Below are 18,340 nucleotides of genomic sequence, written 5' to 3'. Positions count from 1 at the left end.
AGGCCCAGGTTGGACATCGGAAGCCTCAGCTGGGGGTGAAGGAAGCCTTGAAGAAAGACTGAAGAGTGGTGGCGTGGGTTCCCCCTGGTCTGCCATAAAATGCAGCCTCTCGTAGTACACCATCCTGGGGTAATAAATGGCATCTGGATCTCCTGATCTCAGGGATTTCTGGTGCTTCTTTCGCTCCCTGAGTTATATACACCTCAGGGCACCAACTTTGCCCTTCACATAGGTCATGTCTGCCGTGGGGACCATGATCCGCACCAAAGCAAGAAGTTTATCCAGCGCTGCCTTCCTCTTTCTTTGGTCATTATAAAAGGGGTTGTTCTTCTGCCACAGGCAGGGCAGCTCCCTCAGCAGATCAAGGAATAGCCCCATAAAATTGGAGTTCTTGAAGGGATCCATCTTGTTTGCAAGACACAACACAAGACAAACCCTAAAATACTAATAATGCCATGCTAAACCCTCCTAATCTTGTCTCAACATAGGCCTATATAGAAGCAGTCTAGGCTAGTGATGTACCAAGTTAAAAATTGTACCTTCGTTTGCACGATCGGCACGTCAGCTCCTCATTCTGTTCACAGATCGTACGTACGACACACGCGTGTTGCGTTTTATATACAGTGCGCATGCGTGAAACTCCGCCCGCCCCTGATGTTCTTTCTAGACTATTCCCTGCCCCTTCTCTTTCAGCGCAGTGGGGAGAGCACATGGCGGAGAGAACACAGGTGCGCAATCAGAGTTCCACTAACGAGGAGGAGGGTGAGCAAAGTCCGGAGCCTGAAACGTCCCGATCCTGGAGGAGAAGATTAAAGGCCTCAAATCTGTCTTTTGGAGAGATGTTGGAGATGGTGGATATATTGAAGAGGACAGACTATGATGGGAAGTATGGACCTTACCCAAACCCAAATATCAGAAAGGCCAAGATCATGTCTAAAGTTGTGAAGAGTCTTCAGAAGAATTTTGGGGTACGACGATCCAAGGATCAACTGAAAAAACGCTGGTCAGACCTGAAACTGAGGGAGCACGATCAGTACAGAAGGATCAAGTGTGTTCTTCAAAAAAGTAAGTAGTTGTCGTGTGTTCATATGATTATTCTTGCTTGCATACTGCTCCATGTGCTTTGATTTCATGTTGTACAGTTTAAAATGGCCACTTTCAAGTTCATGGGTTCAATTGTTCGTTAGCCCACTGATGTTTTCAAAAATTACACTTCACTACATTTATTCACACTGCAGGTAAGTATTCCAGCTTAACAAAGTATCCAAAATAATGTTCTCACCTTTGAACTCGGCCAAAAAAAAAAAATTGTACGACACTTCCAAGCAATGTTTCATATTCCTATTTCTGCCCTCTGTGTGCTAAGTATTCCTTTTTTACATTCTCATAGGGGAGAGAAGACTCTGGAAGTCTGAAGACACCAGGACCCCACACCTCCCAAAGAAGGCGAAATTCCAACACCAGAAGCAGAGGAGGAGAAGGAGGAAGGAGAGATCGTTGAATTTCGACAAATTATCACCACAACAGGTGAGTGTCGGAGACCACAGCTTCCGGTAAGCTCATCAATGTATGTCGTCATATCTATAATAAATAGTGGTTTTTTTTGCTTTTTTTTTTAGGTGATGTGGAAGAAGAATCACATTTTACCAGTGAAAGTGCCCAGATCCTGATTGGGGAGATAATGGGGTGCAATCGGGATTTAGAAAATATACAGAAAAACATCATTGATGTTTTGGGGAGAGTCTGAAACACCCCAAACTAGCTAGGGTTTTCTTTTTGTGTTTTGAAAAACAAATTTTGTATTTTACAAAAAGCCAAAATTGGAAGATGCACACAGTGTGTCAACAAGCCCTATCTCCCATCATGGGGGATCAATGTACGTGTTTTGTGGAAAGTGGCTGAGATGAAGGGGTTGCACCCCCAAAACATGTACATTGATCCCCCATGATAAGAGATAGCACATGTTGACACACTGTGTGCATCTTCCAAATTTGGCTTTGCCAGGGGTGACATCCCATCTGATGAAGGCAATATCAGCCCAGTTTGTACATACTCATGTCTGATATTGTCTTCACTTTTCAAACTTGAACTTTGTAAGTTCCTGTGTTCTGTCCTATGTTACGCTTTGATACATGCCTGTTTACACAAAAACGCCAAGTTACAAAAAAGTTAACGAAAATAATGTTTTTGATACACCCAATATGTTGGTTTGTTGTAAAAACCCTTTTCTAAACGCACATGTGAATGTGCTTTGATTAAAAAGTTAAATTAGCAACAATGTGTGGCTTCCTTTTTCAGTGCGCAAAAGCAGTATTTGGAGTAAAATTGTTGTTTTCGGTGGCAATGGGTGTTATTTACTAAAGGCAACTCCACTTTGCACTCCAAGTGCAGGTTCAGGTGCACTTTTGCAGTGCACTTGTAGTGCATAGTGGATGTGCCTTTAGTAAATAACACCCACAGTGATGTGTAAATTTCCCCAATCACGCCATTTTCCTGACCCCACATATTTCTGCCATGGTGCTGAAAATGAGCAATATTTTTGTCAGAAATGCACTACATACATTAGTAACATTAGTAACAAAAACAAGGTGTGTGTGTAGCAGACCCACAACATAATAACATATATATAATAACATCTGAAGAAGAGCCTGTCCCCTCATCTCGCTCATAACTTGGGTTTGCACTGTTGTAGAAAAAGGCCCAACAAAAACCCAAAAAAAACCTAGGAGACACCGAAAACCAAGCCAAGCAGTAAATGAAAACAAAGATTATTGTAGTTTCAAAGAAAAATGTATTACAAAAATGCCTCTCAGACATTGTCTGGCATATCAATGGCCCCCTACCCACAAAGTACTCCATGTATTGGGTTCTGACCTCGCGGGTGCTTTGGGGGGGGCAAGCCAGGACAAGCAGCTTCAAGGGCCGTGAGGTTGTCATTTTCAGGCAAGTCTGCATCTGGGCCAACTGAGACTACATAGTTTGCTGAATGTCTTTTCAAGAAATTGTGCAGAACACAGCAGGCAAGCACAATGTGATTGAGTTTATATTCCGCCATGTGGATTGGCGTCAAAAATATGCGGAACCGGCCAGTATTCCAAAAGTGTTCTCCACGACTCTTCTGACTCTGGCCAGCCAGAAATTAAACATCCTCTGATCTGGGGTGAGGGTCCTCATCGGGAAAGGCCGCATCAGATGGTTTGCCAGGGCAAACGCCTCATCCGCAACGAATACAAACGGGAGTCCTTCCTGATTCTCCTCTGGGGGTGGCAAGCCCAGACTGCCACTCTGGAGACGCCAGTAGAATTCCGTCCGTGAGAACACTCCACCATCCGACATCCGTCCATTTTACCCAACGTCCACATACAGGAAGTCATAGGTCGCTGACACCACCGCCAACATCACGATACTATTAAACCCCTTGTAATTATAATAGTAGGACCCCGAGTTGGGGGGTGGGATGATGTGGATGTGTTTCCCATCAATTGCACCTCCACAATTGGGAAAGTCCCAACGGCTGGCAAAGTGGGAGGCCACAGTCTGCCATTCCTGTGGCATTGAAGGAAACTGGAGTCAAACAAGAAAAAGAAATTGTCATTTGGCACATCAACATTGCAAGCAGATTAGACACCAACATTTTGGGCCAAGATCAGTATAACATTTTGGGAAATTAGTATTTAAAGCCTAAATTATAAGGTCCCCTTATCAGAGTCATCACCTCCCCATCCCTCCCCCACCCCCATCTGATGGGCCCTTGCAAACAATGAGGGGGGGGGGGATGTTTTGGACAGGTAACCCTCTCCACTTGATTGAGAGCTGAATGCATAAATAATGTGTGATACTTTGGGCAGCCCCTCCCACGGGACAGGTAAAAGTGTCATAATACCAAAAAAATTGTAAAAAATGGAAGTACATTTTGATATTCTGCTATTACCTATCAAGATAATAATAGGATAAAAAAATATAGCATTTGAAAGTATTGAGGCAGGCCCTTGCACTACATGCTTTGGTGAATTTGTCCATAAATGTGACCATCAAAAAGGTAGGTAGAGTGTGTATTGTGTTTGGTAAAGTCAGCAGATAGAGGATTGCTATCAGCTGACCTAGCAGTTGGGGGGAGGGGGGTTCCTAATGAGTTTGGACCAACCAAAAAAAAAATGTCAGTCTGCATGCATTGAAGCACACACATAACATTTGTAGACATTTTAGGGGGTGTTTAGGGGAAAGCAATACTATGGAGCTGACAAAAGAAAATGCTAAGTGACTAGACTATAGTTTTATGGGCCCAGAAGAGCATGGTGGGGAAGTTAGTGAAGGCAAATATGCATGAAGGACAAAAAAGGAACTTGAAAAGCTTCCAGCATGCATGAGGACAAAGGGGCAGAGCATATAAATTAGAGCATATTGCAATCATGGTAATTAGGGAACGAGGAAAGAAATCCAAGACATTAGCAATCATTAAATACATAGAATGTGATGTTAAAGGAGAAAACGTACCTTCGTATAGTCCTACTGCAGGACCTGAATGATGGCAGAACAAGTCTCTGGAATAATGATCCCCAGAGCCTGGGGGGAGATGCCTGTAGAGAACTTGAGGTCCTGAAGGCTTCTCCCTGTCGCCAAGTAGCGCAACGTGGCGATGAGCCTCTGCTCCGGAGTGATGGCTTGCCGCATGCAGGTATCCTGCCTGGTGATATAAGGGGACAGCAAAGCCAGCAGACAGTGAAAAACGGGGTCGGTCATCCGGAGATAATTCCTGAAATCATCAGGATTATTCTCCCGGATCTCACGGAGCAAAGGCATGTGCGAGAACTGGTCACGCTGGCGCAACCAATTCTTGGTCCACAAACGCCTCCTCTCCCTGTTTATGGACCGGGCTTGTGTGAAAGCTAAAAGCCCAACACCAAGCCCCTGCACAGCACAAACTCTACGACGAGTACGTACACGAAACATGGTTTAAAACGGTCGGCTTGTCAGAACGGACAACAGAAAGCACTGATAAACAGCAATGCTTGAAAGAACGACCTGAAAAGCAGAAGCAAGCAGACAATAAGCAATGCAAATCAAAGCGTACTATACCAAGATAATAGTCCACAATGAGAAACAAATGCTTACTGACTACACGCACTGATAATCAGATACGCAAAGACAAGCACAAACTGAAGAGCAGTACCGAACTGAAGCACAAATCTGAAAAGCGCGAATCGTCTCTCACCAAACTTCTACTAACACGCAATAAACACGAGATCAGCAGAAGGAGCCCAAAGGGTGCCGGATGTGGTGCTGAACTTCCTTTTTCTAGTCCCGTCGTATGCGGCTTACGTCACCGCGTTCTTGGCAACCGGAACTTCCGACAACTTAGTCCGACCGTGTGTATGCAACATCACTTCCGGGCCTCTTCCGACGGATTTGGTTGCCGGAATGTCCGACCGTGTGTACGGAGGCTTAGACATTACCTGAGAGTTGTTTGCACAATTTTATAACAAACTATGAAAAAAGTTTTTTTTTAATTTAGGGTCTTTTATTGTTTGTTTAGCAAAAAATAAAATAAGATAGTGGTGATTACAAACTACCAAAAGAAAGCTGTATTTGTGTGAAAAAAATAATAAAAAATGTCATACGGGTAGTGTTGCATGACCGCGCAAATGTTATTCAGATTGTGACAGCGCTGAAAGCTGAATATTGCCCTGGGCAGGAAATGGGTAAAAGTGCCCAGTAGCCAAGTGGTTAATGAACTGATCAAGTGCCTCACCGAATAGATGTCTTCCTATAAAAAGTGTAAGGTGCCTCCCACAGCAAGTTTCTGCTGTCCAAGCCTTTAGTCAGAGAATCCTGCACATATGAACAGAGATAACAGCTATACTGGATATTTGTCTTCTGATATGATCCAGGGCATCTACACAGCAAACAAGAGCAGATGGAAATTGTTGTTGTTGCTCTGCAATTCCACGACACTAAAAGACATGGTCATGTTGATTGGTCATTGTTCAAGAATAGCAGTAAGAGCATACCTCCCAACATTTTAAAATAGGAAGGAGGGACGCCTACTAGCAAACGTATGTAGGCATAAGACACGCCCCTGCCACACCCCCTTAAAAGGATAATTAACCAAAAAAGGTTAATTAAATCCACAAGGGCTTTTTTTTACCACTACAATTCATTTATTTAAATTTACAAATTCAGTAATTTAGAAATTAGATGAATGGTTTAGCGCTGGAAAACACTTTTTGAAAGATAAAAAGTGCATTTTATATACAACTATATAGATCGGACCAAAATGAGGGAGAAAGAGGGACAGATGGACATTGCTCCAAATCAAGGACAGTCCCTCGAAATCAGGGACAGTTGGGAGCTCTGAGTAAAAGTGAAATGTTTGTTTAGAACAGAGATGTTAGGGTTAACTACAGAACAATTCACTTTTTGTAAACGCTTTTTCAATTGCATAGAGTTCAAAAAAGATCTTTGGGAGAGTGAAAATCCTTTCAAGAGTGACCCAATCATCATAAAACTGTTCATTCTACTTATTCATGAACAGGGAATGTTTTGTAAGGCTTAGCAGGTCTCTTTGTGCCCAAAGGGGCGTGATGAGACAGAGGAGCGTCCACCTGTACAATTGCCAAGGCTTTTTTGGAAAAAGGCAATGAGCTTCTCAACATCAGTAAGCATATTGCAGGAAGCTCTCTCCTCAATTATGCAACAGGGTGCATCTTCATCCAACGCTGCTTCTATGTTCACTTCATTCCCCTCTTATTCAGTGCCCTCTAGGACCGGTATATCAGGGTCCGACTCTGGTGAAGAAACAGAAGTAGAAGTAGAAGAGGATGCTGAGCATTTTTGATCTCTGGACAAAGATGACTGATTGAAGGCCGTAATCTGTAGGAGAAATTGTGATATTGATGCAGAAATATCGAATTTTGTAAAATAGGCCGTTATTGCATGCCTGAAATAAAGCTAGAATTAGATGCTGCAGGCAGTGTTAAGGCCGGTTCCTATTTTAGTGCAGGGAACATGTTATCACTCTGAGACTGAGTTTTGTGCGGGCCTTAGGCATAGCGAATGTTCACCTGCTGTTTAGAGCTGTTGCCCTTTCGCCTGGTCTCTCCACCATAGTGGCAAAATACTGTAGACAGTCAGTCTTACCTGTTTATGACATGTACTCAAAAGCTTGCCAGTGTCCAATTACCTGAAGGTACAAGCCTATAACCAATGGGGTATGCATAGCCTGCCCTATACTGTGTGATTACGATAGATAGATTTTCTAACTGCAGGAACACGCAACCACTGAGCTACAACCGGGCTATAATATTAGACAGTCCAGCAGGCTTTACAAGCAGGGAAACATTAAAGGACCCTGTCTGTGAAAGGGCTCGTGGGTGTAAAAATGTATCTGGACACTGTATGCATGTAACTTCTGTGCAAATATTTACATGCATACAGCATACATATATAAAAAAAGATCTCCTTAACTCAGCGCAATGATATTTAAATATAATAATAGACATACATATATACACAAAGCTAGGTTTATATCATATCCAAATATACCAAAGCATATACTACATAAAAAACACACAATATCTTCCATATGATAAATACAGCATACATAGACCCTATTGGCCACTGCCACTGCTCAGGACCGACATGTACTGTAAATATCAACAATGTGTAGCCATGTAGCCATATGCTGATTGCATGCTACTGAGGTATACATCTCCCAATCAATGAATCATCCATTGATTTTGATCTACAGTAGTGTGCGGCCATTTCTTCTAAATGCACATTGTATTATACCATTACACCAGCAGGCAATGCTGTGGGGGAATTTTAAAAATGCAGCCTCCAAGAGGAAACACTCTAGATCACATTTAATTACACATAAAAAACTCAGTAACAAGGTTAAAAAAAAAACATCATCGACATCACAAATTGCAGGTAAAAGCACAGAAAAATCAAGTATCCTAAATGCTTACTTGCAGAATTTTTTCCATTCCACAATCATTTTTTTTTTCAATTGCAATATGCCTTTGCCCTTGTGTTGCGCATATTGCAGCGATTCTGAAACTCATGCAGAAACTTACAATTCTGTCTGCATTTCCAGTGCCACTAATGCCACATACACACGTAGCAGACTATCCAGCGGACTTAGTCTGGCTGACTTTCCACCGGACTGTCCGCCGGACTTTCCAAACAAGCTACTTGCCCACACACTGTACTTTTGCGGCGGACTAATACGGCGTACTAAGTCCGTCAGACTATCCGCCGTACTTTTGAAATGAATGGACTCGCCCACACACGCGGCGGAAAGTCCACTCATATTGAGCGCGTCTCCAGGTAGCCAGGGCCAGCGAAGGAGGCGTCGCTGGCCCCGTCACCTGGTATGGACTTAAAGGGGAACCCCTACGCCGAAAAATCGGTGTGGGGGTCCCCCCCTAGGTCCATATTAGACCATTATCCGAGCACGCTACCCGGCCGGCCAGGAAAGGGGGTGGGGATGAGCGAGCGCCCCCCCCCCCCCCGAGCCGTACCAGGCTGCGTGCCCTCAACATGGGGGCGCCTTGGGGAAGGGGGCGCCGCGCGGCCCCCCACCCCAAAGCACCTTGTCCCCATGTTGATGAGGACAAGGGCCTCTTCCCGACAACCCTGGCCGTTGGTTGTCGAGGTTTGCGGGCGGGGGGCTTATCGGAATCCGTGAGCCCCCTTTAATAAGGGGGCCCCCGGGTCCCGGCCCCCCACCCTATGTGAATGAGTATGGGGTACAATGTACCCCTACCCATTCACCTGTAAAAAAAAGGAAAAAAAAAAACACAACACACAATGATTAAAATATTTTATTGCACAGCTCCGGGGGTTTTCTTCCATCTTCGGGGGTCTTCTCGCCGGACTCCTCCGCTATCTTCTGCTAGCTCTTTTACTAGCGGAGGAGCCTGGCTTTCTTCTTCGCCGCCCTCTTCCGACTTCAGGGTTCTTGTCCCCCTCTTCAGGGGTCTTGTCCCCCTCTTCGGTTCTTCATGCCGGTCTTCTGTCGCCGCTGCCGCCGCCTTCTGTTCTTCTCTTCAGGAGATGTTGCCTCGTCGCTGTCTCCGGTCACAATGACAGAGACGCGGCGTGCAGCGACTTATATAGGGACATCACCGGATGATGTCCCCGCCCATTATGATGTCGCAGTCCCAGCATCCTCTGGAACTGTGACATCATAATGGGCGGGGACATCATCCGGTGATGTCCCTACATAAGTCGCCGCGTCTCTGTCATTGTGACCGGAGACAGCGACGGGGCAACATCTCCTGAAGAGAAGAACAGAAGGCAGCGACAGCGGCGACAGAAGACTGGGCCACCATTTGTAAAAGAGCTAGAAGAAAGCACGGTGGCCCGGCAAGAAGAACCGAAGAGGGAGACAAGACCCCCAAACAGGGGGACAAGACCCCCGAAGTCGGAAAAAGAGGGCGGCGGCGAAGAAAGCCGGGCTCCTCCGCTAGTAAAAGAGCTAGCAGAAGATAGCGGAGGAGTCCGGCGAGAAGACCCCCAAAGACTGAAGAAGACCCCCGGAGCTGTGCAATAAACTATTTTAACCCTTGTGTGTTGTGTTTTTTTTTTTACAGGTGAATGGGTAGGGGTACATTGTACTCCATACTCATTCACATAGGGTGGGGGGCCGGGATCCCCCTTATTAAAGGGGGCTCACGGATTCCGATAAGCCCCCCGCCCGCAGACCCCAACAACCAACGGCCAGGGTTGTCGGGAAGAGGCCCTTGTCCTCATCAACATGGGGACAAGGTGCTTTGGGGTGGGGGGGGGCGCGCGCCCCCCCCCCTTCCCCAAGGCATCCCCATGTTGAGGGCACACGACCTGGTACGGCTCAGGAGGGGGGGGGGGGGCGCTCACTCGTCCCCATCCCCTTTCCTGGCCGGCCGGGTAGCGTGCTCGGATAAGGGTCTGATATGGACCTGGGGGGGACACCCACGCCGATTTTTTGGCGTAGGGGTTCCCCTTTAAGTCCATACAAGGTGACGGGGCCAGCGACGCCTCCTTCGCTGGCCCCGGCTACCTGGAGACGCTCTCAAAATGAGCTGACTTTTCTCCGGGCGGGAAAAGTCAGTTTATTTCAAAAGTACGGCGGACTGGCACACACACGGCCCTATTGTCCGCCTAAATGCGAGTCTGGCGGACAGATTGGAGTGCAAAAATACTTTCTTAGTCCGCCGGACTTTTGGGTAAAAAAAAGTCCGCCGGAGCCTACACACCGGCAGATTGTCCGGCGGACTTGAGTGCGCCGGACTTTTCCACCGGATTGTTTGATCATGTGTACGAGGCATAAGTGTGAATGGAGCCTAATGCCCCGTACACACCATCCGAAAATTGGACGACATATTGTCCGAATTTTTTCCGCTTACTAGTCGCAAGTAGAAATTGAATAGGTTACTAAAGTCACGAAAATTATCGTACAACAAAAAAAATAAAATCAGGAGTGATGTGTTGTAATGTATTTGTATTGTATTTTCGGAAGACGACTGTACTGACTAAATGAAAATCGTATGATCTGGTATCTTATGAGGAAAATTTTCGCGCTTGTCCGATTAAATAATATTAGATGAGCTGTCGTGATCAGCTCTCGAAAGCTGTGTACTAACGATCAGATTATCATACGATCGCGTTGAAAGCAGTATTTTTCATCCAATTTTCAGATCGTGTGTATGGGCCATTTGGCTTTCAAAAATGGCGGTGGTTTATGATACAGGGTGCTTTAATAAACTGAATGGGTTCACATCTACAAGTGTTCTATTGGTACAGTTGATTATGAACATGTGGAAATGTTTACTCACCGGGTCACCTTGTGGGTCTTGCTAGGGCTGCCCTGCTGATCTCCACTCTCAGTTGAAGGTGGTTCTTTTACTAGCGCCTGCATTAGCAGAATCCCATCGTCTGCCTTCCATATCATTTTATCTGATGGGCTGGAATCTTCCTCCAGCACCGGCGGCTCCTCAGTAGTAGCCAAACTGTAAGAAGCAAGTCCAAACATGACGCTTAAAGTGTTTGTTACCCCAACACTTCATATCCCTGATATGTGCCTACTGTACCATGTACTTGTAAGAGAAAGGATCCGGTTCTCTTTGTATTGCTTCCTTTGTGTGAAATCTCTGGTGCTCCTGCTAGTGCCCTTGCTTATCTGTTAAATACTGACCACATTAAGCACGAGAGCATACTGTGGTCAGTTCTCTAGCTATGCTGGGAACTCAGTGTACTCTCCTCCAATGACTAGACTTGTCCAGTCACTTGGAAGCTCAATGTGCTGCTGCTTCTACTCCCCCAGCTCTTTTGCAGGACATGATTTTTTGCAATAGACACTGGGCGGGGGGGGCCGCGCGTGCCACCGGAGCTGATTTTGCATTCTAATTGGCCACAGGCGGAAGCAATGTCTGCCGGCCACCCACGATCGCTCCCCACAGAGATAGAAGTAAGAAAGCACAAACAGGGAACACACTTAACCCTTTGAGCGCCCCTGATGTTAACCCCTTCTCTGCCAGTGTCATTTATACAGTGTCAGTGCATATTTTTAGCACTGATCACTGTAATAAAGTCACTGGCTCCCAAAGGTGTCTGATGCAATGTCACAGTCCTACAAAAAAATATTATATATATATATATAAACGCTGATCGCTGCCATTACAAATACAAATAAAATAAACAAAAATGCCATACATATATCCCCAATTTTCTAGACGCTACAACTTTTGTGCAAACCAATTAATATACGATTATTTGGGATTTGTTTTGAATATAATATGTAGCAGAAGACATATTGTTCTAAACTGATGAATAAATTAGATTTTTTAATTTTTTTTTAATTGGATATGTTTTATAGTAGAAAGTAAAAAATTATTATTTTATTTTCTTCAAAATTTTCGCTCTTGTTTTGTTTATAGCGCAAAAATTAAAAACGGCAGAGGTGATCAAATACCACAAAAAGAAAGATCTATTTGTGGGGAAAAAAGGACATAAATTTGATTTTGGTACAGCGTGGCACGACCATGCAATTGTCAGTTAAAGTAACGCAGTGCCATATTGCAAAATATGGCCTGGTCATGAAGGGGGTAAAACCTTCTAGAGCTGAAGTGGTTAAAGACTGAAAGTGTCTACAAAGAACTGGCTCAGTTTCCCACGGCAACACATTTTTTTTTTTTTTAGGTGCATAATTTGCCCACCCTGACAGGAAGGCGCAGCAAGAGGTTCTAACCTTTTCAGATATTCATTACTTTAGGTACTGTACATATAATCCCAAAACTGTTTTTTTTCTTTTGAATAGAGCAGCCTTTTTCAACCAGGGTGCCTTAAGGTTTCTTTCAGGGGTGCCTTAGCAAAAAGTCAGTACAGTATGTGGATGAAGGCCGCCTTTTAGTTACACTAATGCCTCGTACACACGATCGGACTATACGGTGGACTTAGTCCAGCGGACAACACGCCGGACTTTGTAGCAGAGGTCCGTCTGACTTTTCCGAGCGGACCTGCCCACACATGACCGGACTTTTCCGGTGGACTAGGTCTGGCGGACTTTTAAAATGAACGGACTTCCTCACACACGGAGAAAAGACTAAGTTAGACTTACCGGTGACGGTATTTCTAAGAGCCTTTCAGGACAACCCCGGAGAGAGTGTAGCTCCACCTTGTAATTAGGAAACACATGCCCACTTTAAAAACACCTCCTCTTCCTCCATGGCTTCAGTTATTGTGGCCTTCCGACGCTGGAAAACAAAGCACAGAAAGCACAACACCATGGTAGAACTTAATACATTTACTAAGCATAACCTAGGGAGGGAAGTAACGGTTGTCCTGAAAGGCTCTTAGAAATACCGTCACCGGTAAGTCTAACTTAGTCTTTCTCAAATCGCCTTTCAGGACAACCCCGGAGAGGATAACCGAGAAACTTACCCTAGGGCGGGACTACTGCCTGCAGTACCTTCCTGCCGAAGGCCTGATCTGCTGCAGACAGTAGATCTAACCGGTAGTGCCGGAGAAATGTCGAATAACTGGACCAAGTGGCAGCCTTGCAGATTTGTTCAAGCGTTGCACCGGCCCTTTCAGCCCAGGAAACTGCCGTGGATCTAGTAGAGTGGGCAGCAATACCTGAGGGAGGTATTTCTCCTTTTGCTTTATAGGCTTCTGTTATAGCCAACTTAAGCCACCTACCCAGCGTACTTTTAGAAGCTTTCTCCCCCTTGCGTGATCCAGAAAATATCACAAAGAGGGCGTTTGATTTTCTAAAATCTTTAGTAACTTTCAGAAACTGTAATAGACACCTTCTCACATCCAATGTGTGAAAAACTTCCTCTCCTGCATTCGCTGGGGTTGCAGAGAATGTAGGTAACACTATTTCCTGCGATCGATGGAAAGCTGAGGATACTTTGGGTAGGAATGCTGGATCCGTCCTCAGTACCACCCTGTCCTGATAAATTCTAAGGAAGGGTTCTGTAACAGCTAGAGCTTGGAGCTCGCTGACTCTCCTGGCCGAGGTGATGGCCACCAAAAAGATTGTTTTTAAAACCACCTTCTGTAAAGAAGCTTCCTGTAAGGGTTCAAACGGTGCTCCCGAGAGACCCTGTAAAACTGTAGACAAATCCCAACTGGGAAAGTCTTTAAGGGCTACTGGTCTATTTCGAGCAAGAGCCCTAAAAAATCTAGAAATTAAAGTTTCTTTAGATAAAGTCTTTTCAAAGAAAACTGATAAGGCAGCCACCTGAGTCTTCAGGGTACTGGCTGCGAGACCCTTCTCCATTCCTTCATGGAGAAACTCCAAGACGGACACCGTGCTCTTGACCTTGAGTTCTCTAGAACTGCACCAGGAGTTGAACTTTTTCCAGACCTTCATGTAAATTGCCTGTGTAACTGCCTTCCTACTAGACAGCAGGGTCTTTACTACTTTATCTGAGAGACCTTTGGCTTTTAATAGGTCCTCCTCAGAAACCAGGTGGTTAGCTGTAGGAGTTCCACCTCTGGATGACTTACTGTCCCCTGGGATAACAGATCTTTTCTGAGTGGTAACCTCCATGGGGGCTTCGAGGCTAGGTTTCGAAGACCCGCGAACCAGGGCCTTTTTGGCCAAAAAGGAGTGACTAGTATTAAGTCTGTCCTTTCTTCCCTGAATTTCCTCAGTACTAGTGGAATTAGAGGAAAGGGGGGAAAGGCGTAGCACAGCTGGTAATGCCAGGGGTGAGCAAATGCATCCAACCCTATTGCTGCATCTCCTCGGTGAAGAGAAAAGAATCTGTCCACCTTTGAGTTCTGCTGGCTGGCAAAAAGGTCTACCTGTGGAACCCCCCAAGCCTCGGAGATCATCAGGAACACCTCCTGATTCAGACTCCATTCTGCCTCTAGCAATTTGCGCCTGCTTAGGAGGTCCGCAAACAAATTCTGAGAGCCCTTCAGATGCACTGCCGATAGTGAGGCTGTGTTCTGCTCTGCCCAGGCTAACAACAGATTGGCCAGCTCCATCAAGCTCCTGCTTCTGGTTCCCCCTTGCTTCTTAATGTAGGTAACCGCTGTTGTGTTGTCTGACAACACCTGGACATGGTGGCCTCTCAAACTCTGCTGAAAGGCCACTAATCCCAGAAAGATCGCCTTCAACTCCCTCCAGTTGGATGATCTTTGAGCTTCCTGTTTGGACCAAACCCCCTGAGATGTCTGACCATCCAGATGGGCTCCCCAGCTCCAGGCACTTGCATCTGTAGTAAGGCGCTTGTCCACAGGAAAGGTCCACACCAGGCCCCTTGAGAGGTTTGCCTGGTCTCTCCACCACCAAAGAGCCCTTTTCGTCCTTGACGAAATTTTTAGCTGTTTTTCCAAAGGATCCTGATGGGACCAGCTTGGCAGAACCTCCCTCTGAAGGGGTCTGGAATGGAACCTGGCCCACTGAACAGCCGGGATTGCTGCCGTAAGCAGGCCCAGAACTGCCATAGCCGTCCTGACTGAGACTGTCTGGTTGTTCTGTATCCGCTGTACAGCTAGCTGCAACTTTTCCTGTTTTTCCAACGGCAGGAAAACTTTCTGGAGAATCGAATTTAACGTATACCCCAGAAATTTCATTTCCTGTGAGGGGGTCAGGATTGACTTCTCTAGATTTAGAAGCCATCCCAGGCCCTCGAGGTGAGACTGGGCCCTCTGGAGATTGACTAGGACCTGCTCCCTGGAGTCTGCAAAAAACAAAAGGTCGTCCAGGTAAGGGACGACTGGAATCCCCTTCAATTTCAGGGGCTCCCAAGCCTCTGCCATGATCTTCGTAAAGACCCTGGGAGAGGACGAGAGTCCGAATGGCAAAGCCCTGAATTGGAGGTGCCATACCGAACTCCCCACCTTCAATGCCAGGCGCAGGAACTGCTGCGATGCCTGATGAATTGGTATATGAAGGTAGGCATCCCTTAGATCCAGGGACGCCATGAAGCATTCTGGGGTCAACAGCTTTGTGATGGAGAAAATTGTATCCATCCTGAAATGTTTGTACCGAATGAACCTGTTCAGAAATTTCAGATTCAGGATTAGACGGTACTTCCCTGAGGGTTTTTTCACCAGAAAAGTATGTGAATAAAAACCCCCGCCCTGCTGGTTTACTGGGACTTGAATCAGAACCTCTTGCTGTATCAGCTCCTGTAACAAAAGCTTCATTGCAGAGGCCTTCTCCTGATCCCTTGGCAATGTTGTCACGTAAAACCTGCTCGGGGGTAGTTCTGAAAACTCCAACCTGTACCCCTGATCGACAATGCTCTTCACGAACAGATTTGGAGACAGCCTGTCCCATTGTTCGCGAAAAGCTGACAGTCTCCCCCCCACTGGGGAGATATTGTCGCTTGCTCTTAGGGGACTGCTCTGGGGGAGATCTAAAGAGGACTCCACCCTTGCCTTTGCCCTTCTGTGAACCCCATCTGCTCTTGCGCTCCTGGTCTTTTTTATGGGACTGCTGAAAAGCACGAAAATTCTTTTTGGCAACCTGCTTTTTCTTAACTGGAAAAGCCTTCTTTTTATCCGCTGTTCTATCCAGCACAGACTCTAAATCGGGACCAAAGAGCAAGTCACCCGAGAAGGGAAGACCACACAGCTTGACCTTAGAAGCAGTGTCCCCAGACCATGTTTTCAGCCAAACTGCTCTCCTGGCTGAATTTACAAGAGCCGAAGACCTAGCGGCCAGTTTAACCGATTCTGCTGATGCATCCGCCATGTATTTGACTGCATTCAGGATCAGTGGAAAGGACTCTAAGAGATCCTTGCGGGGTGTCCCCGCCTCAATATGGCTCTTCAGCTTCTCTACCCAACATTCCAGATTCCTGGCCACTACCGTAGCTGCCATAGCTGGTTTTAGACTGACTGACGCAGCATCCCAAGCCTTTTTAAGGATGGAGTCAGCTTTTTTGTCCATTGGGTCTTTAAGGATCCCCATATCCTCAAAGGCTAGATCCGTTCGTCTGGATACCTGCGAGAAAGCTGCATCGACTCTGGGTTTCTTGTTCCAAACCTCTGAGTCCTTATCTTCGAAGGGAAACCTTCTCTTGAGAGCTTTAGAGAAGAAAGGGGCTTTTTCTGGGTCCTTCCACTCCTTTCTCACTGAGTCTGAGAGGACCCTGTGGACTGGAAAAACTCTCCGTTTTGTTTCGTCCAACCCCTGGTACATTTTGTCATGAACTGACAGTTGTACTTTTTCTTCTTGAATTTCTAGAGTAGTGTAGATTGCTTTAAGAATATCATCTACTTCCTCTGGTGATAGCTTGAATTTGGAGCCCCTGCTATCTTCTTCCTCTTCCTCCTCCTCAGAATCCCTGAAGGAGATGAGAGTACTACCCCCTTCGTCTCCAGACTCTTCAGTTTCCACCTGTCTGGATGACGACGCCCTGGGGCTGGGCGGTAAGTTCTGAGGCTCGGTCTGTGCGGGAGGGTTTTGTATCAGGATGGACCTGACTGAACTCAAGGAGTTTGTCAGCTCTTTAACCGAAGAAAACAAATCCTTATATTGTTGAGATGTTTCCTCTTCCACCAATTCTCTGATACAATTTCTGCACATTGCCTTCTGCCATGAATCTCTGAGGGGGGTCTTGCAAGAAGGACATTTTCTCTGACCTGGTCTAGCTTTTCCTAGTGATTTTTCCTGAAACGACATACAGGTTTAACTCACTAAAAGCTCTCAACAACCAGTTGCTTAACACCAAGCCAGTGCAGAGACCCACCACCAAACAGACCACTAGTGAGACCCCAGAACTAGGCTGCAAAAGGTCAGAGCGAAGTCCACCTCTGACCTGCAGCGACAGGCCCCCAAGAGGGGGGAACAGACAAAGACATAGCCCAACAGTAAAGCAGAGGGTGCCAGTGCACCTTACGTACCTGGGCTGGACCGGTGCTAGGGGCGCCTGTCTCCGCCATAGCTGGCTTACACTCTTCCATCGTTTGAGTGAGGCAGCTATCACAAACAGCTCTGTCATTTTAAATTTTCCCGGCCGCCGCGTCATCAGGGCCGGCCGGAAGCGTTCCAGGCGTTCCAGGCGCTTGAACCACGGCGCCACGCCCCCTCAGAGCGCCCGCGCGTCACCGTGAACGACGCCGTCGCCGCCCGGGACCCGGCGCCGAAAACGGAGCCATGCCGCTGACCTGCAGCGGCCTCCGCCAGCAACAGAGCCCTCCCTGCGCTAACCAGCGGACACCGGGCACCCCACGCCGGCACTCCGAGGGTCCTTACTCCCGTGAGATGGCGGGACCAGGAGCTCCAGGAGTCCTCTCCCCGTGGAGATGCTGCTGGGGGTCAAAAGGAAACAACCTGCAACAAAAGGTAAGCCTTACTCCCCTGCAGAGAGTGTAGCTCTCCCTGGTTCAGGCACATGCTTCCTCCAAGGAGGAAACACAATAACTGAAGCCATGGAGGAAGAGGAGGTGTTTTTAAAGTGGGCATGTGTTTCCTAATTACAAGGTGGAGCTACACTCTCTCCGGGGTTGTCCTGAAAGGCGATTTGAGAAAGTCCGTTCATTTTTAACGCGGCTCCAGCTAGACAGGACTAACAGTCAATGTCGCCGCCTCCATCGGCGAGATTGACACCTCACTGGCCCCGTCACCTGGTATGGACCCAAAGTTCATATCAGACCCGGTCAGGAGGAAAGGGGGTGGGGACGAGCGAGCGCCCCCCCCCCCCCCCCCGAGCCGTACCAGGCCGGGTGCCCTCAACGTGGGGGGGGGTGCTTTGGGGAAAGCACCATGTCCCCATGTTGATGAGGACAAGGGCCTCTTCCCAACAACCCTGGCCGCTGGTTGTCGGAGTCTGCCGGCGGGGGGCTTATTGGAATCCGGAAGCCCCCTTTAATAAGGGGGCCCCCAGATCCC

General features: G+C 46.9%; 1 protein-coding gene across 1 annotated transcript in view; it reads right to left on the bottom strand.

The window, feature by feature from the left end:
- Positions 1 to 18,340, bottom strand: part of LOC143930410 (zinc finger protein 692-like) — a 111,151-nt gene that overhangs the window by 52,023 nt on the left and 40,788 nt on the right. The window contains exon 7 of the mRNA XM_077454714.1: positions 10,818 to 10,991. Coding sequence (XP_077310840.1) covers positions 10,818 to 10,991 — 174 coding nt within the window. The remainder of the gene's footprint in view (positions 1 to 10,817; positions 10,992 to 18,340) is intronic.

The sequence above is a fragment of the Lithobates pipiens genome, unplaced genomic scaffold (genome assembly GCF_037356315.1).
Source record: "Lithobates pipiens isolate NorthernLeopardFrog02 unplaced genomic scaffold, aLitPip1_a1.2 Scaffold_25, whole genome shotgun sequence".
Taxonomy (NCBI): Eukaryota; Metazoa; Chordata; class Amphibia; order Anura; family Ranidae; genus Lithobates; species Lithobates pipiens.
Note: the sequence above shows the minus strand (reverse complement) of the source record. Positions and strands in the feature narration are given on the sequence as shown.